Below are 21049 nucleotides of genomic sequence, written 5' to 3'. Positions count from 1 at the left end.
ATCCCCGACGGCGTTTCTTTCAGTCCTTTTTTTGTCCATTGATTGGCTAATCGTCTGACGCCTCCCAACCTGGCGGGTTCGAGACGGGATCAGATTCCAAGATCTGCGACATCGCTATTGCGTGTCCCAACATTCGCAGACTATAGACTCAGAGGACCAGCCTCACCGGAGGACCGAAGGACCAAGCACCAACGCTCTGGACCTGTAGTCTAACACACGTGTCGGCCGTCCCGGGTGCGTGCTGACTGCATTGGGCCCTTGCATCATTGCATGACCAGCACTGGGTTGGGCCAGTCCCAGGGTGTCGACTCCAGCCGCCAAAGAGCATCCCACACGCCCGTTGCCAGTTGGTCCTCTAGGCGCCCTGCACAGCAACGCAGTCGATACTCCTGTACCTCTCCTCAGGCCTAACCGCCAATTATCGACTACGGTTGGCGCCTGCAACTGGTTCCATGGACTTGTGGATGATGGTTCCGAGTACTCCAGTATTTAGAAGCGCGCCTCCTCCGGCTCGTCTGTTCACGATGGATCCCTCAACCACACTCGTCACCTTTTTGTTGTGAGTGGCTTTTTCTATCTCTCTCTCTCTTTCTCTCTTTCTTTTATTTCATTCTTTACTTTTGGTTCTGCCCTTGCCAGTGCAGAGTGCTTTCTTTTGCATCGTTCCATTCGCTCGCTGGCCGGCCCCGACGAGTATTTTCAGCTTCGCATCTTGTCCCTCATTTCAACCAAGTGCCGGTTTCACTTCGGTCAACCGTCGCCCTCAGAATTGCGCCAAGCGACTCCTTGTTGACAGTCATCGTCGATACGAATACCGACCAACCCTTGGCTCGGTGTGATTTCCAAACATCCGTGCGTTTCTGGCATTGACAGACCAGATGACGCGCACGCCCTCATGATCTCATCTCGGTACCATCGGTAGGCGATGCTTTTCCTCTCAGCCCTACTCGTACGGACATATTCATACTCGTACCCATTTATTTTTCACCCTTGTCATGTCGTCTCCCGATTTGTCAAGGAAGATCCATGAGCAATCAAATTCATCGATCGCCTTGTCAGCCGTCACTCGTCACTCGTGTCCATCTAGAGACCCAAGCGCTGCCCAGGGCTGGCATTTGTCCAAGCGGACAGTGACACGCAGTCTTTCTCTCATCGGCGACCTCACCGTAATGGGAGACACCACACACCCTGTCGAGCCCGAGACACAGCCCAAGGCCCCGGTCTCGAGTCTCAGCCGTCTACCTGCGCCAGTGCGCCCGACTCGGGAGACCTGAGTCCTGTTTCAGGGCCTTGACCGTGCGCATTCCATGTTGCCATGCCAGAAGCTGGGGTTGCGAATACCGTCTCGTTGTCACTCGTGGCCGATCTGGGCTGGGCAGGGTTCTGTGCCGGCACGGCATCAGTGCATCACTCCCTTTCCATCGGGTCTTGCATCGGGTCTCCGCCTGCGACTCCATCTCTGTCTCACTTCACAAAGAGCATTTCTGTCCGCGAGTAACATAAGCTGATCCATTATACCAGCCAAACGCACCCTTCGGCCCAGGCCGTCAGCCTTATTGGTTCCTGGGACAATTTCACCATGCATTACCCAATGGAGCGGGATTCTCGGCGTGGCAAGGGTCAGTGGAAGGGTTGCCATACCTTTCGGGACATTAGATGTGACGACGACTCATCCACAACACGCCATGGTGGTCTAAAAATGGGCCATACGTACTACTACTATGTAAGCCTCCCTCCACCCACTTCTTCTCTCCCAGAAGCCCCAAAAGAAGAAGGACTTCCACCTTGACGTCCATCTCTGACCTTCTTCATCAGTACGAGTTAGACGGATCGACCGAAACCTTTGATCCCACTATGCCATCGACAACAGCATGCCCTTACCTGCCCGGGCAGGCAGTCAACACTCTGGCCGTTCCATCCCAAAAGTGTCTCCGTCAACGCAGCGCCTCTCTCAATTCCATGCGTATCACCGACTACCAGGTCATCGACCCCCAGGCCAAATTCATCACTCCTCGTCCCGTAACGCCGACTCCCTCAGAAGTGGCCGCCGTAGCCAAGCGATCCGCCCCGGGGCTTCTGCGCCACGCCGCGTCCAGCCGCTCACTCTCGCCATCACCTGCGTGGAAGCGTCTGTTCGGGTACAAGTCCCATAATGATGAGCGCGGCCGATCGCGCGATCGACGTGAGAAGAGCGCAGGCACTGCTTCGGTCTCAACTTACGCCGACAGCCAAAGTCCTGCTTCGTCGCGGAGCCGTAACGGGTCCATCTCCCCCGAATCTCTACGCCGCTTCTTGTCGGACGACATTCCTCCCCGGCCAGGCTCGAACCTGAGCGAGCACCCGGCCATAATCATTCCCGAAGACATCGCCGAGGAGAACGAGGATGATGACAACTTTGCCACCTCGGCGGTATCTGAGTCTCAGCCGTTCGCCACAGGCCTGTCGCCTCCTCCCTACCAACGCTCCGTGTCGTCTGAGACCGTCCCCCTTACCACGAAGAACCTGAGCTCTCTGACTATCAATACGGGACGACCAACGACCAGGCACCGGGCACTGGCAGGCGACGTGTCGTCGGCGGGTGAACCACCCGTTCTCGACTCGATATCCCAGTCTCGCAGCTACAACTTCAATTCGACAACATCCAGTTGCCTGGGTTCTCCGCTGTCCGTCACCAAACCCGAGGACGAGATGCTCACATTCTACGACGATTCTAATGACGACGACGGTCTTTCCCATGAGGATTCAAATGAACTACCCATCCAACATTCTCTTCAGTCGCGGTTCATGGACCACGATGACGCCAGGCTTAAACTCGGATTAAGCCCTACCTTTGGGGTACCGGCCAGCCCTCGACTGGTTATACCCGATGACGCTGGTCGCCATCCTACCACTTCGAGGTTCTTGCCTACTCCGACTGACACTGGTGTCGAGGACTTTGCCAGCGAGCTGGGCTGGATTGTCCACGCTATCAGCACCAGGGGTCAGTAAGGGGTCATGGCCCTACCAACATCACAATGTATCACCATACACTACCACTCTTATTCCCGCTATCATCGTACAGCATATTCCCTTGTGGGCTCGTGTCCCTCCAGCCCACATTCGAAAGTCCCGCTTGGCACTTTCTTCTTGGCACATATATCGAGGTCCGTTGTATCGACCGACAGATCTTTGCGCCAGAATTCTCCCATTCCAACCTGGCGTTTTATAGAATTCGGGGGACGATATCATGAGGGCAGCTCTGGGAGCACCTCGACCTTGGCACAAACTCACCAAACATTTCCTTGCAGTAATCAATCATGGTATATACGGCTCATGGCTAAACACGCTTCTGGGTGGGCAAAACATAGAGACTGGAATTTCACTGGGGCACCTGGAGTTTATAAGGACGGACGCGGTTATAGATCTAGACGTACTGATTTGCTCAGTCATGGCGTGTTTTGGAAGTCTTGAGACCAAACGAAGAAGATGTGTCATTGGAGGGGATAGTAATATATCTCTGGGGTGACAATAAGCCCTACTTACCTACCTGGTTTTTCTTGTATTTACTGTACCTATTGAAAACCTATAATAGCAAAAAGAGAATCAAATATACGTTAGGAAATAGGAGCAGCAGCCCCCCACATCAAAGGAAGCTCGCGAAGTGGTGGCATATCGTTTTAGAGACACCAGTAGGGCTGAACTTCTCAACTCCCAAGCACTCCTCGCCCTATTTCAGCAGATGCCATCGGTAGAGACTTTAAGCCAGGCGTGGATGTATCCTCTCACGTGCAATCTTGTATAGGCGGTATAATAGAAGAGGAGAGCAGGGTATGAGGGCGAGAAATATCATCCCCCTTACATAGTAGAGATTTATTATGATCCCTTTACGAAGTCTTACAAGAAAATATCGCCCTTAGCGCGTACTGCATCGTATATATATGCCCTAGTATAAATAGAGCCCGGATTCTTCAAGACCCAATACGCTCGCTTGCTGTAAACCACCACCTGGTACCACCCCTCCACCGACTCAGGCATTCGCCCGCCAGACGTCCCTCATCTGCGCCACCGCCGGGTAGAAGGCCAGCAGCGAGATGGCCAGCTCGCTCAGCGGGCCGTTGGCGACGCTCCAGTGGACCGTGATGGGCGCCCAGGCCAGGTTGCGGAAGAAGTCCTTGCTCCAGGCGGCACTCCACTCGGCGTCCTTGGCCGTCAGGGCGCCCCCCGCGGCGGCCAGGCGGCGCTGGCGCTCCACAGCCAGGCGGCCCAGCTCCATGCCGACGTACAGCGCCCACGAGCGCACGCTCCACACCGCGAGGCGGGACTGCGCCGCGGGCGAGAAGCCCAGCACCTTGCGCGACGACAGGTAGGCGACGTTCTCGGCGGTCTGGTAGGAGATGAGGGCGAGGATCTGGGCGGCGGCGACGAGGGTATCGAAGCGGGACTCGGCGGCGGCGGCGTCGGGCTTGTCGGCGCCGGACTTCTTTGCGGCCGCGAGGCGCGACAGGACGAGCTTCTTGGCGGCAAAGTACAGGCCCAGCAGGCCCCAGAGGCGGCCAAAGGTGCGGACGTCGCTGAGGGTGGTGCAGGCGGCGGTGAGGCGGGCGGCGAGGTTGAGGGCGCGGCCGATGACGGGGGAGGCGACGGGGTGGGCGGAGGAGGAGGCGAAGGAGACGGCCGAGGAGGGGGGCAGCTGCAGGGCGAGGGCGACGAGCTTGTTGGCCGAGTTGCGCAGGGCGGCGCGGCTGGCCGTCTCGAGGAGGTTGCTGGACAGACGGGCCGAGTAGGTGAGGAAGAAGAGGACCGTGTCGGCGCCGGAGCGGGTGCTGGCGATGCGGTGCAGGCGGGTCAGGAAGGTGTCGACGGCTGACGGCGTGGCGGCGACGAGGCTGGCGATGCTGCCCTTGGTGGCGGCGGGCTTCTTGGGGGGTGAGACGGCGGAGGAGGAGGAGGAGGAGGGAGGTATGGCCGAGTCGATGGGCTCGCCCGACGGCAGGGAGGCGACGGGCTCCGAGGCCTTTTCGTTCGTCACTGTCGAGGACATGGCGGCTGGCTGGCTGTGGTGGGAGGTGGTGTTGAATTGGTCAAGTGAGCCGCACAAAAGTGACCCGGCGGTGGGCCAGCGATGAGGGAGAAAATGAGAAAAGACGCTGCCGTGTAGGTCAACTTCCTAGTTGAGCCCTTGAGCGGTTGCACGTTTCAACTCCACTGTAACTTGCCGTGGGTGCGTGGAGAGGTGCAGAGTAGGCGCTGGTTATCAGATCATCTGGCCGCTGTGGCCTCTGGGTACCTAAGTACGTCTGGGTACGTCTGGGTACGTCTGGGGAGACGCGCCGTCATTGGTGGGGGAATCTCGGTTCGGTGCAATTACTGGAAATAGCGCCCGAAAGTGCCTCGGCAGGCGCGGACGGTTGAAGATACTACTGGTATCCAGGCCAGGATAAAGTCTTCGCTACGTACTACGACGTATGTAGTATCCGTACATGTGGCCACATTGGTCACCGTCCATGGCTTCTGGCTCTGGGTGCCTGGCTTCCTACTCAGCAATGCATGCCCATTTTCTCATTAGAATGCGATTGTCCTGACTCGTATCTCGACATGATGCCCAAAGACGCTTTCCCAGCCGACAGACCATGAACCCCACTCCGTTCCACGCAATACTCGTAGTACCACATAGTATGTAACGGCGCCCCGTCCTTAGCTGGTCGCCACGACGCTGCCCCCAAAGAGAACGGGCTGCTCCGAGCTGAAGTTGGGAATGTCGCCAAAGATCTCGGCCGCGGCCGGCAGTGCCTGGGCACCCGTCCAGGTGGCCTCATCCTTGAAGGTCAGCAGAGCTGCGACGGTGAAGGGCGGCTTCTCGCCTCCCGTGCCGACGTCCAGCCTCTGCACCTCCCACTTCTCCAGGCCCACGGGGCTCCAGATCCTGCTCACCAGCGGCATGTGAGTGTCGATGTAGTACTTCATGTCGAAGGTGGCGCCCTCGCGCTGGGGGTACAGGACAGTGGCGATGAAAGGCATGGTGGTTGTGAGCTTGTGATGACGTCCTGATGTTGTGTGGTTGTTGATGTAGTGTGCAGTTGGTAGTGGTAGTGGTACTCGTGCGAGTACGGTGCGGAGGAATATGAATAATATGTGCCTGGGATGGATGGAGGAGGAGCTCAACATCGCAGAGCCCCTCCTGGCCGACTATGGACTATTTATGTGCTGCGCAATCTGGGCGGGGTATGAGACAGTATGAGCATGACTAAAGGGACCGAGTGTGTCACTATCATTGCCTAGAGCTGCGCAATTGGCAGATCGTCCTCCTCTATGATATCTACGACGAGTGTACACGTATGTCCAGCGCTACTAGGATGTAGTAGGCATCATACGACTATGTATCGGGATGTATGGGCCACAAGCCGAATCCTCGCCAACCCCGCTCCGTCTCTCCTCCGACTCCTCCGAGAGCCCGGGCTGCCCGGCCCTCCGGCGAGCCTCAGAGCCCCTATCAAGCCCCTATTTCGAGTCCTCGGCTCCTCCCAAGACTCCCGGCAGTCTTCGCAGTATGGAGAAGGGCGCCACGTCCCCAGGATCGCCTGCGCGCGCCCCCGGGTAGAACCACCGCGGCGTCGACCACCACAGGAACGCCATCACCCAGGCGTATCCCACGACCCTGCGCACCGGCGCGGGGACACCCAGGTCCGCGGTGGCGGCCTGCACGCAATCCTCGGCCATGATGCCCAGCGCCTGCAGGCTGAAGAAGGTGACCGACGCCCAGTCCCCGGGGGCCACCTCGAACGCCCGGTCCATGCAGCAGTGCAGCACGCCCGAGAGGAGGAAGGCCAGGAAGAGGCGCAGGTACCGCGACGGCAGCGTGCCCCGGCGGATGCGCAGGATCCTGTCTGAGACAAGGGCCGCCCACCCGGTGAGCGATATGCGCAGGGACTGGTGCCAGAAGGTCCTGGTTCTCCTCGTCAGCGTCTGATCTGATCTGTCCTCGTGATGTCTATTATGTGTAATATCTACGAGTACTCGTATCTTTCACTCACCCCCAGAATCCGCGCACCGTGTAGATAGAGCTGAGCGGCCCGTTCAGCCGCGGCCACGCCTCAGGCCTGCTCAGACCCGTCAGGACCGTCACCAGGGCCGCGACACTCATGTTGAGGTAGATGGCGAGGAAGGACGCGACCCAGTACCCGGCCGACACCAAGAGCCGCGTCACGACATCCTCGGCCGACAGACGCCCGAGGTGGAACAGCGTCTGCTTCTCCTCCGCGAAGAGCCGCGGGTCGGGAGGCGGCGCGCAGTCCAGGAGGTCGACGAGGAGGTACACGACCACAACCCTGGCCAGCGTCGTCGCGAGGAAGCGTGTGCGGCTCTGCGGCTGCAGGCGGCGTCTCACGTAGGGGATCTCCCACATTGTGCCCACGCGGCGCACGTTGAAGAAGAGACATAGCGCACGCCAGAGGAGCGTCGCCGTGCCGGGCTGGGGATGACCCTTATGGCTACGAGTACGAGACAGCTCAGCGGCGTCGACGCGCGAGACGAGCACGGCCTCGGAGGCGGATATCAGGCCCACGCAGGTCAGCATGACAAAGTTGCTGCGATAGCCGCGCCGAGAGAAGATCTGCCATAGTAGGTTACCAAAGAGGCGGCCCAGAAAGGCCATGGCGACTGTGGCCGCCAGGCGGAGGGCGGTGGCATTCTTGGGGACAAGGACGAGAGTCGTAGTGAAGACGGTGAAGAAGGCGCCCAGCACAGCGGCCGTGGTGAGGGCCGTCGTTTCATCGAGGCCGTTCATGACGGGTCTTGTCTCGTGTGATGCATGGGAAATTGCCATTAAAATGTGCGTTCGAAGAAGTAGTACGAGCACTCGATGTAAGGCAGCATGGTGGGGCTGAAAGCTGACGGTCTCACAACAGCTGGACTCAGTCTGATCGTTGACGAGTAAGGTACGAATATGGGCAGTTATATGTAGGTACGAGTACTGGTATACGTACGAATAGTAATAGACACTACGTAGTAATGGCTTATTTTGTGTAGGGTAGGATCATTCAGGACAAGCCCAAATATCACCACTTCTATGGGAGATCATCGGTGCCCGTCAATCGCCTTGGGCTGGTACAGCTCCTCGAGGTAATTCTCCTCCTCCTCGGTCAACACCTTTCCCCTCGCCGACGCCGCCTGGTCGATACGCTCGACCTTGCTGAACCCAATGATGGGACTCGAAACCCGTTTGTTGATCCACGCCAGCGCGACGTGCGACATGGGCCATCCGCGCTTCTCGGCAATCTCAATCACACGAGCGATGATCTCGCGGTCCAGCGCCGACTGCCCATGCTTGCCAGGCTCCTCGCCAGCGCTCCTCTCCGTCGACCCAAACTCGGCCGGCGGCCTCGCCAGGTGACCGCGGCACAGCGGTGCCCAGGGGATCAGCCCGACGCCCGTGTCGTTGCAGAAGCGGATCATCTCGCGCTCCTCCTCGCGGTACAGCAGGTTGTACTGGTTCTGCATGCTGACGAACTGCGTCCAGCCGTTCTTCTCGGCCGCGAACTGCATCCGCGCAAACTGCGTCGCCCACATGCTGCTGGCCCCAATGTACCGCACCTTGCCGGACTGCACCAGGTCGTGCAGCGCCCGCATCGTCTCCTCGATGGGCGTGGCCCGGTCGAACCGGTGGATCTGCAGCAGGTCGATGTACGGCGTGTCGAGCCGCCGCAGCGACGCCTCGACCTGCTGGAAGATGGCCGCGCGGGAGAGGCCGAAGGCGTTCTGGTAGTCCTTGGACGCCTCCACCTCGTCTCGCAGCGCAAAGTGCCGCGTCTGGGGATCCTCACCCACCGCCCAATGGCACTTGGTCATGATGACCACCTTGTGCCGCGGGATCTGGTACTTCTTGAGAGCCTTGCCCACGATCTCCTCCGATGCGCCGTTGGAATAGACGTTGGCCGTGTCCCACGTGTTGAGCCCGCGGTCGTACGCCGCCTTGAGCAGCGGGAGAGCCTGTCATTGTTGAACGTGAGTCTGGATGATCCCCCTACAATAGTGGTGGGAAAAGGGGAAACACACCTCGTCCTCCTCAATGACCCATCCCAGAGTCCGGCGGTCGCCGAAGCTCATGCAACCAAAGATAGGCACCGAGACGCGCAGCCCAGACTTGCCCAGCTGGCGGTACTCGACCTTGGTGTTTTCCAGAGACTCCTTGAGGCGGGGAGGGAGATCCTTGGACGCCATCTTTGGTAGTAGGTCGACGATTGGTAATATTTGTAATCTCGTAGTTCGGTCGAGTGCGTATGTATGGTGGGCACAGAGAGCAGAATGCACAGCAAACACAGCAACTGATCCAGAGCTGGAGACAGCTATATAGCTGCTCTCCCCTCGGGGTCACGTCCGCGCCAGCATGAATTGCATCAGTGAGGGGCAGCGGGGTAAGTGGCCACAATACACGCACTCGACTCTCTGCCTGTCTGGATAATTTCTCCGTATTGAACTGTTGGTTTGGCCGGAGTAGCTTCCCCCGTCCGGGCTTGGGTCCGGACTTGAGACCCTATCCCCGAACCCCCCACTGGCCAACAAGTCCAACCAACACGAGTTTCCAGGGTAGAGCTCGGTCGGTCGGTGCAAGATCCCCGTTGCCAAGTCACCTTGCGTTACAACTCGTATGTCATAGTGGCGATCCATGGACCAAGGTCCTCATGCTAGCACAAGTGACAAGAACTCAACGGTTACAAGCTGGGCATAGGTACATTGAACTTTTGCCAGAGCCGAATAAACATAATCACCAAGCAGACACATGAAACAGGACCAAGGTTGTACAATGAACCGGGATTGTATTCCGTCATCCTAAGAACACTATGCGAGTCGCCTCATGCGTGCCTCAGCCTTTTGATTCATTAAAAGCAAAACCGACCCATGCATCATCAAAATAAAAAGGTGTATATTCGTCGACGCCCCCCGAGGATACCTCCATACTTAGCCCCTGACAGCAGCTCCCAGCGCACCGCCGGTGAACTGCGTGCCACCAGCCTGCCGTTGGGCGTGGCCACCACCGCGGCCACCGCCCCGGCCGGGACGCTGTCCCGTCCTGTGTCCGCCACGACCACGGCCTGGCCGGTCGAAGGCATTGGATGTGCCTTGTGTGCGGTGCTCCAGAGTGCGCTCGTTGGTCTCGATGAGCGCGCTGGCCTTGTCGGAGAGGGTGAGGGCCAGGGACTGCAGACGGCTGAGCTCGACGCCCTTGCGGAAGATGATGGTTGACGTAACCTGGTCGAGCGACGCCGCCAGCTCCTCGTGGCTGATCATCCGGCTGATCACGGCCGAAACCTTGGCCGCGTCCAGCTCGAACATGCTAGTGAGCGTCTCGATGGCGAGCGTGTCGTAGAAGGGCGCGTACGTGAACAGGTATGTCCGCAGGCCCTCCTCCTGGATCTGCTTGGAGAGCATGGCCTTGATGCCTTCCGTATCCGCCATCAGGTCCCAGATCTTGATGTTGTGGATGAAGTTGGTCGACTTCTTCCACTCGCCGGCAGCAAGCGCCTTGGACGCCTGCATGACGTGGTCGCGGGTGTTCTCGGGCGGGCCCGTGAAGATCTGTCGCTCATGGTACTCCAACATGCGGCGGTACGTCTTGCTGATGATGCGCTTCTTCACATCCGGCGACGAGCCAGTCTGCGCCAGCAGGGGAATCTCCAACAGCATGCTGCAGGTCAGGTACACGCACTCGAGCAGCTCCAAATTGATGTGCATGTGGAACGGCAGCTGGCGCGACTTCTCAAGTCTCTCTTGCTCAGGGGTGACCTGGCTGTACCGCTGCATCATGACACCCTGGGCGAGCAGCTCCTTCTGGCGGCCGCTGCCGCAAATCTCCTGGAGAGTGTTCTGCGCCTCATACACCAGTCCTTTGCGGAAAGCACACAGGCCAACCTGGACCAGTGTGCGGTTGTAAAGGATCTGCGTCTGGACGTCGAAGTTGGGAATGCTCTCCTGGAGATGCGACATGAGCATCATGTCACGAGCCTTGTAGTACTCGTTGTGGAGCGCAAGGAAGTAGACCTGGCACAGCATAGCTCGGGCACGGATAATGCCGTCGCTGTTGTTGAACAGGTAGTTGCACAGAATGTGCACCAGGTTGCTAGCGTCCTGCGCCTCAGCGCGGGGGCTGATGACAGACTCGACGTTATCGCCGGCCGCCTTCCAGCAGTTATCCTCGAACGTCTTGATGACCTGGGCAGGCTGTCATGATGAGTCAGCATGTGGAATAATTATCAAGATGTTACTAGCTTTCATACCTTGAAGTAGACGTGCTCCAGACGCCTCATGACGATGCGGTTGACACTCTCCTGAGGGATCTCGAGCGAAGCATCCTTCCGCAGGTACTCGTAGTAGAGGAGACCACGGAAGATGATGTTGTACAGCGCACCCTCGTCTTGCAGGCGCTCAATGTACTCGGAGGTGTGAGGGTCAATGCTCTGCAGAGAGCGGCTCAGCTCATCATCAAGACGCTCCACGTAAGACACGATGCTCCCGGGAACCTTGATGTACTTCTCGCCAGGCTGCACAGTCGGGGGCTTCTCGTCATCCTCCCACTCCTCGGCGTTCTCGACAACCACGTAGTCATGGTTATCGTTGAGAATGGTGAGAAGGGACGACAGCTCTTTCTCAGCAGCCTTCCAGTGCTCCAGGGGCATGGCGCCGGTGGATCCAGAGGCAATGTCGAAACGGGCAGAAATCAGGGTGAGAAGAACACGGATCTGCTGGTACGGCGTGTTGGCAATCTCGTTAAGCTTCTCCATAACGCCAATCTGCTCAGCACGGTCGGTGTTCTTCTTGCCACGAGACTCCAGGATGCCGCGAAGGTGCTTGAAGATGCTCTCGGGGGTGTACTGGAGAGTGCGACCACCCTTGCCAACCGTAGCGAAGCCCTCCTCGGAGATTTCTCCCGCAGGGGCCTCGACCTGGAGCTTGACGGACTTCTTGACAGGAGCAGGCGCGGCGACCTCCTCGTCCGAGGACTCCATGTATTCGTTCTTGTCCTCACGGTACGAGTCGATTTCCTTCTGGTACTCCTTGCTGCTCTTCTTAATCTTCTGCTTCATGGCGTTCAGGCCTCGGGCGTTGGTCGCGTTCATCTTCTTCGGCGTGACCTTCGCCTTCGCGAGGGCCTCGTTCATGAAGTCCTCGAGCTCGGCAATGATGCGGATGTACGGCTTGGGAGCCTTGCCACCAGTCTGTACCTGGGTGACCTGGCGGCTGAGCTTGTCGAATTCTGGAGATATGGTTAGTCTTAACTCTCATTGGAGGACCTCGAGTCTCCTACCCGTCGAGATGAGCGACCAGTCGCCATTCTTCTGGCCATTCTCAATCTGATTGATGGTCTTCAGCATCTCATCCAAGCGCTTGTCCTTGGCACTCTTGATGGGCTTGTCCTGCCTCTCGTCCTCGCTCTCCTCACTGTCCTCGCTATCGCTCTTCAAGAATCGGTTGGCGCCCTCCTCCTCATCGCTCGAATCCTCGTCAGATTCTTCCTCGTCGGACTCCATCTCGTCAGAGTCCTCGTCAGAGTTATCTCCCTTTTGCTGGCGCTTCTCCTCCTCGGACTCCTCTTCGGAGAGGAGCTCCTCCTCGTCGCTGGAGCTGTCGGTGGAGCTGTCATCTCCGCCACGGAAAAATCGAGACATGCTGGGCGATGGACTGTTGTTTATTCCTAGACGCTGGTCCTGGCCGTTGAAGGGTCGTCTGGCGAGATTCGCAGATGCGCGGGGTTGAAGGCAAGGGAAACTCGAAAATTACTGATTTTTGGTGGGCAAGTGGGGGCGTGCATCTTGGGGCTAGAACGATAAGGTACGTACCTCTGGGTTTTCTTTGCTCCTGAACCGTTGGCTTATGTCAGCCAGTCCGACCGGTCACCGAGGAGGCCCGGAAAATCGACTGACATCAACGGCAATTTGACGGGACCTATCGTACGCCGCCCAAAGTGCCATTTCTCAGCGGAAACAAACCACCCAAAGCGCCAACCATGATGCCTCTACGCTGCGCAAATGCGCCGACCGCCAGGTCGTTTCTTCGTCTTGCGAACCGCAGCTTTTACTCCACTGCGTCAGCACCAGCAGTACAAAGCTCCGGTGCTCCCCTAGAGTTCCTCGTCCCGCGGTCCGTCCTGCGACCCAGCGCCTCAGCCGCCCGAACCTCGTACTCTGACTTAACCTCTTCCGCCCTACGAGCTTTCGGATCTACGATACGATGTGGCCCGAGGCGGAGCTTTACAGTCTCGGCCGCTCGGCGAGCAACAGTCTGCGTCCAAAACCCCGTTAAAGATGAGGACGGGAAAGAGATGGTGCTCGAGATCACGCCACGTGCTGCTACAGTACGCTACATCCGAAACCCTTTCCGGGACTTGCCCCCGACATAACGATATGAAATAACTAACAAAGGACAGCGCCTCTCCCAAATTATGGCCAAGGACGCAAACCCGAACCTCGCCCTACGGATACAGGTTGAGAGCGGCGGGTGCCATGGTTTCCAGTATCTCATGAGCCTTGTGACGATACCTGCCAAGGACTCCCCAAAGTGGTCTGAGGTTGTAAGCGAGGACAACATCATCTTCGAGTTCGCCCCCGACGAAGCCGATGCCCAGACCACGCCGCAGAAGGATGCACCGAGAATAATCCTCGATGAGCCATCGTTAGAGCTACTCAAGGGGAGCAAGGTCGACTTCACCATGGAGCTTATTGGGTCGCAGTTCAAGATTGTGGACAACCCATATGCTACAAGTAGCTGCGGCTGTGGCAGCAGCTTCGATATCAAGATGTAATATTTACACTACACCGATGCGAGGACACAATCACAGCATAAACCTGTAAATGATATGAGAAACACATGTTGGGCGAAGGGCAAAGGCTAGACGTCAAAATGGTAAACAGCACGGCATCACAATAATAGAAGCAAAATGTCACAGGGTGTAAATATGGAAGCTCATGTGTTATGTCATTCATCGGGGAATCAATTTCCACTAAAATCTTGTCCGAAACAAACGCCGAGCAACCATGCCAAAGTTTTGAGTGTAACCGACCATCGCCTAAAACCAGCCCTTTTCATGAGACGAAAGCTTAGTTCATCTGGCGGATGAGGCCGTTGATGGCCTCCTCACGGTTGCCAAGGTCACCACCCTCGATGAAGTGCTTGAACTTGCGGGGGCGGAAGCCACCGGTGGGGGAGCTGAGCTTGAAGGGCCACAGGAAGTTGGAGGCCTGCTTGAAGTTGGGGCCGACGGTGTAGATCTCGTGGATGAGATCCTCCATGCAGACAATGCCGTACTCGCCGAGGTTCTCCTCGATGATGGCGTTGTCAGTCAGGGCAACGCGCTGCTTGTTGACCTTTCCGTATCCGCGCTTGTAGACGAGCTCCTTGACGGACTTGAGGTTGGGGTAACCGTAGGCGATCCAGGGCTCGACAACCTTGAGCATCTCAGTGGTGGCCTTGGTGACCTTGATGAAGACACCGTTGTTGATCTGGAGGAGACGCAGGAGCTGGAGGATCTTGCGGGGCTTGGGGGCAATCTTGTTGATACTACAGTGGAATTAGCGATGGTGCCCTCCCGATACCAAAGATGGTTTACATACCCCTTGATGCGGACAACGAAGATCAGACGAGCCTCAGCGGGGACGTAGGCAGAGTCGTCGGCGCGGGCAACGCGGGCGAGACGGATCTTCTCGCGCTCAGCATCGCGGTACTCCTTGATGTACTTCTCAGCACGCTTGAAGATGACCTGGCGCTTCTCCTTGCTGCCCTGTTGAAGCTGTTAGCTCCTGTTTCCAAGATTGATGTAAAGATGAAGTGGCTCAATCAGGCAAAGTTCAGACCCGAAAGAAGGTTAACGTTCAACAGCATTGACCGTAGTCTAGTTGAAGATGTGTGTTGTGCATCATTATGCGGTGAGGGGAGCGCGGGGTGTGGTAGTACATACAGCCTTCTTCTTCTGAGCGGCGGCGGTGCGCTCAGCGCGGGCCTTCTCCTGGCTCTTGCGCTTCTTGAGGAGGGTCTCAGGAACCAGGATCTGGTCCTTGGTAGGAGCGGAACTAGAGGCAATCAGATCAGTACGTAGCCCAGCATACCATGCGAGGTATGGAATAGAGCGCCGGCGCGAGAACTGCAGCTGGGAGGCAACATTCTCTGCTTTGGCTGACTCGAAATGAATTTAATCAGTGAGATTGAGGGCGTGGGCAAGTTTCCAAGCCAGCAGGCACCCTCAGAATTCTCATCCGACAACACCCCGAACCAAGTTCAGGAAACAGGTGATGGCGAGCGGTACACCGGCTAGGCATTTTCAGCCTTCAGGTGCTCCGTCGACGCAACAATGTATTTCAGGGCGAAGAAGCAGCTGCTCTTCATCCCCAACACCCCGAATATCTCCCATCCATTGTCAAGCCATGTTCCAGACCTGAGCAAAGGATAAAAAGAAGTCTGGGAAAGATCGAGCTGGCAGGTCAGGCCATCTCCAAAGCATGGCTTAGGAGACAGTCGACAAGCCCAGCGAATGGACCACGGCAGATCTGCGAGAAACTCGGGACCGGGCAATTGCCCATATCGCACGTTCGTTCATGGAGGGAGGACATACACGACACCCATTTTGACGGCGTTGGCTGGTGATTGTCGGTTAGTTGGTTTGTCGGTCGTCGTGAAGGAGGTCGGGAGAAAGACGTATGTAGTGGTCCCCTTGGTTTTTTTTTCCCTCCACTGGGTGGAGCCGCCCGCTCACCGCAAAAAAAAAAATCGGGTAGGGCAGGGCTTGCTTGGAGCCCACCACCACAATTCTTGCTTGTTCTGCCGCACCCCACCGCCCAGAGGCCAAACTCCACCACCACACTGGTGCATCTCGACAATTCGACTTGGTGATTCTGATCTCGAACCGTCAAGCCGTTACCGAGAAACCAGACGCCTCCAATCCCAACATGCCTCCCAAGAAGGTCGCCCGTGCTCCCCAGGAGAACATCTCCCTGGGTCCCTCCACCCGCGAAGGTACAACTCGCCAGATTTAATGTCTTGTCGCCGAAGCACGCGCGCTGACCGTCTTTCTAGGGCAGCTGACGTTCGCCGTCGCCAGGATCTTCGCCTCCTTCAACGACACCGTGAGTTTTGCTGGAACTTCTCAGCGATGTGCTCATCTGACTCCTCCGAATTTATAGTTCGTCCACGTCACCGATCTTTCCGGCCGCGAGACCATCGTCCGTGTCACTGGTGGCATGAAGGTCAAGGCCGATCGTGATGAGTCCTCCCCCTACGCTGCCATGCTGGCTGCCCAGGACGTCGCCGCCAAGTGCAAGGAGCTGAACATCAACGCTCTGCACATCAAGATCCGCGCCACTGGTGGTATGTAACCCCTCTTTCTCAACGACCTCAGGTCCTCTTTCGCCAGGATACTAACGGGAACCCCTCTTCAGGTAACGGTACCAAGACCCCCGGACCCGGTGCCCAGTCCGCTCTCCGTGCCCTGGCCCGTGCCGGCATGAAGATTGGCCGCATTGAGGACGTCACCCCCACGCCCTCCGACTCTACCCGCCGCAAGGGTGGTCGCCGTGGTCGTCGTCTCTAAATTGCTCGCGCAAGGGAAGAGAGACGCTGCCAGCTGGCTCTTTGGTTGCTGGAATGGGGGGCTTATCGCTGTCTGGTTTCTCTGGTGGCGTTGAGAAAAGACGCGGAGAACGGCTTTTGCGCCTGGTCTCCATTCTACCTCGCTTTGTCACCAGGCTCATCATGAATGGCCTGGGACTCGGCGAGCTGTAGACAGTTTATGAATTCGCCCGAAGAAGGCCCATGAAACGAACTCTCCCCACCAGACCTCTTTACCAATGCGTGAGGCAGCATGTGAAAAGCAAGCAATATTGCCCAAAAAAGAAGAGAATTGATGAGTTATGAAGAGTCGCACATGAACCCCCTTGGCAAAGTTGTATTGCAGTGTTTATCGAGGTGACGTGTAGCAGAATTGCAACATGGCCCATGATCTTGTTCTTGTCTAAATACCCCGTTATAAAAACAAACCCCATACTCCATGCTTTAAACATGATGCGCCAAAAATCAACCCCTTGTATCTACTTGGACCCCTGTTTCAGAGTCCAAACCGACCTCCCGTAGCTCCCACGCTGACTGATCTCCGCCACCGTCTCCAGAGCCTTTCGAAACTCGTCGTTCTGCTTCTCCCCTTGGCAGTAAGGTCCAAAGTGATCGACCAGCATCTTCGTCACAGCCTTACCACCCTGTCTTGCGATGAAAGTCTTGATCAATGGCATGAAATCCTTGGCCTTCATGTTCCTCGACGGGCTGGCAGGGCTCAACCCCTGACGGTCCGCAAGGTTGTTCATAACACCCGCAGAGCTGGGGCCCCCACGACGACGACTCGGGCCAGGTCGCTGCCCGATCTCGCCTGTCCATGTGACAGTGCCGATTGGAACACGGTCGGCCTCCTCGCCAGCCCGGCGAAGGTGGATAGCGGCTGATCGACTTTCCTCTTTAGCCGCCTTCCGAAGAACGTCAATGTCAGGCTCGGCCTTCTGAGGTCCGTTGACAATCTGCTCATGGTCGTAGGCGCTGCCGACGGAGCGTGCAAAAATCCCTTCCAGCATGCGCCTCTCGTCATGGACGGACTTGTCCTCCTTGAACTCCTCTACAGCAGCAAGGCCGCTCATTTTTTGAAGTTCTTTCTGTTCGTCGTCGCCACCACGGCTTTGTCCGACTTTTGGTGACTCTGTCCCGTTGGATTCCCCAGCCTGCTGGTCTGCAGTCATATCGACTTTTGCTCCTTGGAAGATTGCACTTCGCTCACCGGCCGAGTCACCAGGGGTGAAAGTGAAGAGATCGTAGAGATCAGACAGGTCGTACGAGCTGCGCTGCTTGGGGTCCTTCAGGACCTTGTTGGTCATGAATTGCTTGAAAATCTGGCGATGATAGATCTTTTCCTCAATGGTCCCCTCTGTCATTAGTCGATAGATCTTGACCGGCCTGACCTGCCCTAGTCTCCAAGCCCGCTCGCGAGCTTGCAGGTCAGTGGAAGGATTCCAATCCGGATCGAAGATGATGATGCGGTCCGCGCCTGTGAGGTTGGTGCCTAGGCCGCCTGTCCGCGTGGTCATGAGGAAAACGTGAATGTCGGGGTCCTCGTTGAATCTGTCAATCATCGGTTGACGTTGTTCGATTGGCGTATCGCCGTCCATCCTGACATAGGTAATGCCACACTCCTTGATGCATTTTTCGATGATGTTCAACATCTGCTTTCCTTGAGAAAAGAGCAAAGTCTTGTGGCCATTTGGAATCATGACTTTCTGCAGCAAGTCCTTGGTGAGCTGCAACTTGGCAGACAAGTGCGGACTCCCATACTGGTAGCCGGCCTTGTAGCTCAGGTTCTTGTCAAGCAAGTCCGGGTGGTTGCAAATCTTGCGGAGGATATCGATCCCATACAACGACTGACGACGTTTGTCCAGGATGGCCGTGACCTCTTCTGATTTGATGAACGTCTCATATGCCCGACGCTGTCCCTCGGTGAGCTTGCAGAAGAGCACCTGCTCCGTCTTCTCGGGCAAGTCTGCTGCGACATCAACCTTGAGTCTCTGAAGCAGGTATTTGCTAATGGAGTTCTTGAGAATTTCTGCCCGCTGCTCGGCTTGGACAACCTGAAAGTTGGAGGCATTTGCGTACCCGCCATGCTTGATGGGAATCTCAAACTGCTCTCGAAATTCCATCAAATTCCCCAGACGCATGGGGGAGATAAAGTCAAATAGTGACCACAGCTCGGTCAAGTTGTTCTGCACCGGAGTCCCTGACAGGATAATTCTGTTCCGGGTGTATAACTCCTTGCAGGTGATGGTGATTTCAGCGTTGGGGTTGCGAATCTTGTGGCCCTCATCCAGCACGGCATATTCCCATTCCACCGGCTGTAGCACATCGGCATAGGTTTGGAGACCAGTGTACGTTGTCACTAGAACGTGACCGTAGTTCACGACACCGTCAACGATTCGTTTGACCGTCCTAGCGCTTCCTGCAGCCCGGGAGCCTCGCCGGAAGGTGTCGAGGTCATACGCATCCTCCCGCTCAGGGTTCATCATGCCGCTCCCTGAGGAATGAAGAATGGCCACACGTAGAGGCGGCCACCAGCGGTGGAATTCAGCGACCCACTGTCGGAGAAGAGTAGCCGGAGCGACAACAAGGACAGGACGCTTAAGCCTCTTGCTATAATGGAGGGCGGCGATGAGAGCGATGAGCTGAACAGTCTTTCCAAGACCCATCTCGTCTCCAATGATGCCGCCTACCTGCTGCTTGTATAGTTCGACCAGCCATTGGACGCCGGTCCTCTGGTATCCGAAGAGCGTCGAGTAAATGTCCCCAGGAAGTCTGATGCCGTCATCAATGACATTATCAGGTTTGTCTGGCGCAGGCTTGAACCACTCCTCTTCTTCTGGGTCACTGACGTAACCTTCTTGTGACGCTACACCTGTGCTCTGCCTCCGAGCCCGTCTGGCTCGACTTCTTCGTGTAACCCAATCCTTGAGCCGTTTCTTGTACATAGCCTCATTTCCATCGTCCATCTTGCTAAGATCAACAGTTCCCTGTTCTTGTGTCTTGGCTTTGGATTTGGTCTTGCGACGCTCCTCACGAATGAGATCGTCCTCGTTGCCCTGTTGCCAAACTGTGGTGTCGACATCTGATGCGGACTCTTCGGAAGGCTGGAAATCCCCAGACGGACTGCGCTCTCTTCGAGTCTTTTTCTTCTTCCTTGGCCGCAAGGAGAACTCGCTTTCAACAGCGGCAGCAGACGGGGCAGACAGGGCCGGCTCAACCTTCTCAACCTCCTCTGAGAAGCCTGGCATTCGCAGCTGCTGATGCGACACCGGCCCCTCGTCCTCATAGTCGAGTCCCTTTGCCGCCGCTTCATCCTCTGCCTCCAAAATGGCACTGGCGAGCTCGCTTTCGAGCCCTGGTGGACGAGGTCCGCCAATCTTGGCAAAGGGAGTGATCTTGCCCGTGCGGACGAGAAAATCATACTGGCTCTCGCCGGGGTGCCTCTTAGACTTCCCGCCCTGCTGTTCTAGCGGATTCTCGTCATTGCGCTTCTTCATGCGATTCTGAAAGTCTGATATGTCACTGGTGACTTGGCGAATCTCGTTCTCCAACTTGTCTATCGTCTTTTGAATATTGCGAGTCTTGTATGGGTTATTTGCGAAGCGCTCCAACCGCTTCTTCTCTTGATCAAGTTGGAGCTGCAGACGTTGTCTGGCGGAATCCAACTTGTCGATGCGATTCTGGTCCTTCTTGTCCTCGGCCTCGTTTAGGGCCGCGTTGGCCTGAACCGTGATGTCTCGCTCCAGTTCATTCTGGTCCCGAACAGCACCAGCTAAGTCTCTCAGTGCATCGTCTTCGTTCATGCCTGTGACTTCGGAATGACCTGGTGTAGTTTTGTCGGCGGTGTTGGTTTCCTCGTGAGCTGCAGCTACCATCTTTCCAACCAAGTCCTGTCGTGATTCGCCACCATTTTCTGGTGACTCTGGGGGTTCAGAAGCCATGACTGTGAGCGAGGGAGAAAAAAGTCTTGAGACGGCGGCGTCGGAGTCAAAACTCCTCAAAGTTGAAAATAATATTCCTCAAGTCATAAGACGCAAGGCGTGGACACGTTGAGCTACTCTGCGTCCCGTAGGAGGTTGTCAAAGAGAGGCGACGAGACCGTGAACTTGGCGATGGGCACCGCAGGTCCACCACTGCCAGAGAATCCTCGGCGTTGACGCTCAACGCATGACCATGAGACGCCTATGACCAAATGTGTTCAAAATATAAATAAGGAAGATTAGAAGCGGGATGCGACGCAAAGCAGAAGCTTAACCCGTGAGATTGTAAGTGAAAAGTTCCAGGGCGATGACGCACTGGGAGAACGAAACCCGTGAAGTTGATGAGGCTGAGATTCACAGTGGCGTGCACAAAGCCATTAGTGCATTTTGCACAGATCTGCAGGGTGTTTGGGGAAGATGCGTGCACTGATTGGCTGATTGGTGCACGATTCAGCGGATGGGGCTCCACAGCGCAACTCGTCCCAAAGTCCCTCGTCGATGCC

At 56.7% G+C, this 21049-nt stretch overlaps 10 protein-coding genes across 10 annotated transcripts; 3 read left to right on the top strand and 7 right to left on the bottom strand.

Moving 5' to 3' along the window:
- Nucleotides 1-1959: 1959 nt before the first annotated feature.
- ACO1O0_007992 (uncharacterized protein) lies at nt 1960-2988 on the top strand (the record flags this gene model as incomplete). Its single annotated transcript, XM_083197358.1, has 1 exon — nt 1960-2988. One exon carries the CDS (start codon nt 1960-1962, stop codon nt 2986-2988), a length of 1029 nt encoding a protein of 342 aa, XP_083046826.1.
- Nucleotides 2989-4006: 1018 nt separating this feature from the next.
- ACO1O0_007991 (uncharacterized protein) lies at nt 4007-5020 on the bottom strand (the record flags this gene model as incomplete). The annotated part of the gene is made up of 1 exon (XM_083197357.1): nt 4007-5020. The coding sequence occupies one exon, from the start codon at nt 5018-5020 to the stop codon at nt 4007-4009; it is 1014 nt and encodes a 337-aa protein (XP_083046825.1).
- Nucleotides 5021-5673: 653 nt separating this feature from the next.
- On the bottom strand, nt 5674-5997 carry ACO1O0_007990 (uncharacterized protein; the record flags this gene model as incomplete). Its single annotated transcript, XM_083197356.1, has 1 exon — nt 5674-5997. One exon carries the CDS (start codon nt 5995-5997, stop codon nt 5674-5676), a length of 324 nt encoding a protein of 107 aa, XP_083046824.1.
- Nucleotides 5998-6477: 480 nt separating this feature from the next.
- ACO1O0_007989 (wax synthase family protein) lies at nt 6478-7762 on the bottom strand (the record flags this gene model as incomplete). Its single annotated transcript, XM_083197355.1, has 2 exons — nt 6478-6952; nt 7011-7762. 2 exons carry the CDS (start codon nt 7760-7762, stop codon nt 6478-6480), a joined length of 1227 nt encoding a protein of 408 aa, XP_083046823.1.
- A 290-nt stretch (nt 7763-8052) lies between these two features.
- ACO1O0_007988 (aldo/keto reductase) lies at nt 8053-9195 on the bottom strand (the record flags this gene model as incomplete). The annotated part of the gene is made up of 2 exons (XM_083197354.1): nt 8053-8964; nt 9031-9195. 2 exons carry the CDS (start codon nt 9193-9195, stop codon nt 8053-8055), a joined length of 1077 nt encoding a protein of 358 aa, XP_083046822.1.
- Nucleotides 9196-9933: 738 nt separating this feature from the next.
- NIP1 (translation initiation factor eIF3 core subunit c) lies at nt 9934-12638 on the bottom strand (the record flags this gene model as incomplete). The annotated part of the gene is made up of 3 exons (XM_083197353.1): nt 9934-11193; nt 11250-12226; nt 12278-12638. The coding sequence occupies 3 exons, from the start codon at nt 12636-12638 to the stop codon at nt 9934-9936; spliced, it is 2598 nt and encodes an 865-aa protein (XP_083046821.1).
- Nucleotides 12639-12976: 338 nt separating this feature from the next.
- On the top strand, nt 12977-13771 carry ISA2 (HesB/IscA family protein; the record flags this gene model as incomplete). The annotated part of the gene is made up of 2 exons (XM_083197352.1): nt 12977-13324; nt 13397-13771. 2 exons carry the CDS (start codon nt 12977-12979, stop codon nt 13769-13771), a joined length of 723 nt encoding a protein of 240 aa, XP_083046820.1.
- A 295-nt stretch (nt 13772-14066) lies between these two features.
- Nucleotides 14067-15585, bottom strand: RPL7 (60S ribosomal protein uL30; the record flags this gene model as incomplete). The annotated part of the gene is made up of 4 exons (XM_083197351.1): nt 14067-14526; nt 14580-14746; nt 14924-15035; nt 15575-15585. The coding sequence occupies 4 exons, from the start codon at nt 15583-15585 to the stop codon at nt 14067-14069; spliced, it is 750 nt and encodes a 249-aa protein (XP_083046819.1).
- A 323-nt stretch (nt 15586-15908) lies between these two features.
- RPS14B (40S ribosomal protein uS11) lies at nt 15909-16549 on the top strand (the record flags this gene model as incomplete). Its single annotated transcript, XM_083197350.1, has 4 exons — nt 15909-15975; nt 16036-16085; nt 16143-16326; nt 16398-16549. 4 exons carry the CDS (start codon nt 15909-15911, stop codon nt 16547-16549), a joined length of 453 nt encoding a protein of 150 aa, XP_083046818.1.
- A 496-nt stretch (nt 16550-17045) lies between these two features.
- Nucleotides 17046-20507, bottom strand: rhp26 (DNA-dependent ATPase RAD26; the record flags this gene model as incomplete). Its single annotated transcript, XM_083197349.1, has 1 exon — nt 17046-20507. The coding sequence occupies one exon, from the start codon at nt 20505-20507 to the stop codon at nt 17046-17048; it is 3462 nt and encodes a 1153-aa protein (XP_083046817.1).
- Nucleotides 20508-21049: the final 542 nt, after the last annotated feature.

The sequence above is a fragment of the Amphichorda felina genome (assembly GCF_050947745.1).
Source record: "Amphichorda felina strain 45539 chromosome Unknown scaffold_8, whole genome shotgun sequence".
In the NCBI taxonomy this organism is placed as follows: Eukaryota; Fungi; Ascomycota; class Sordariomycetes; order Hypocreales; family Bionectriaceae; genus Amphichorda; species Amphichorda felina.
This window is presented reverse-complemented; position numbering and strand designations above follow the sequence as displayed.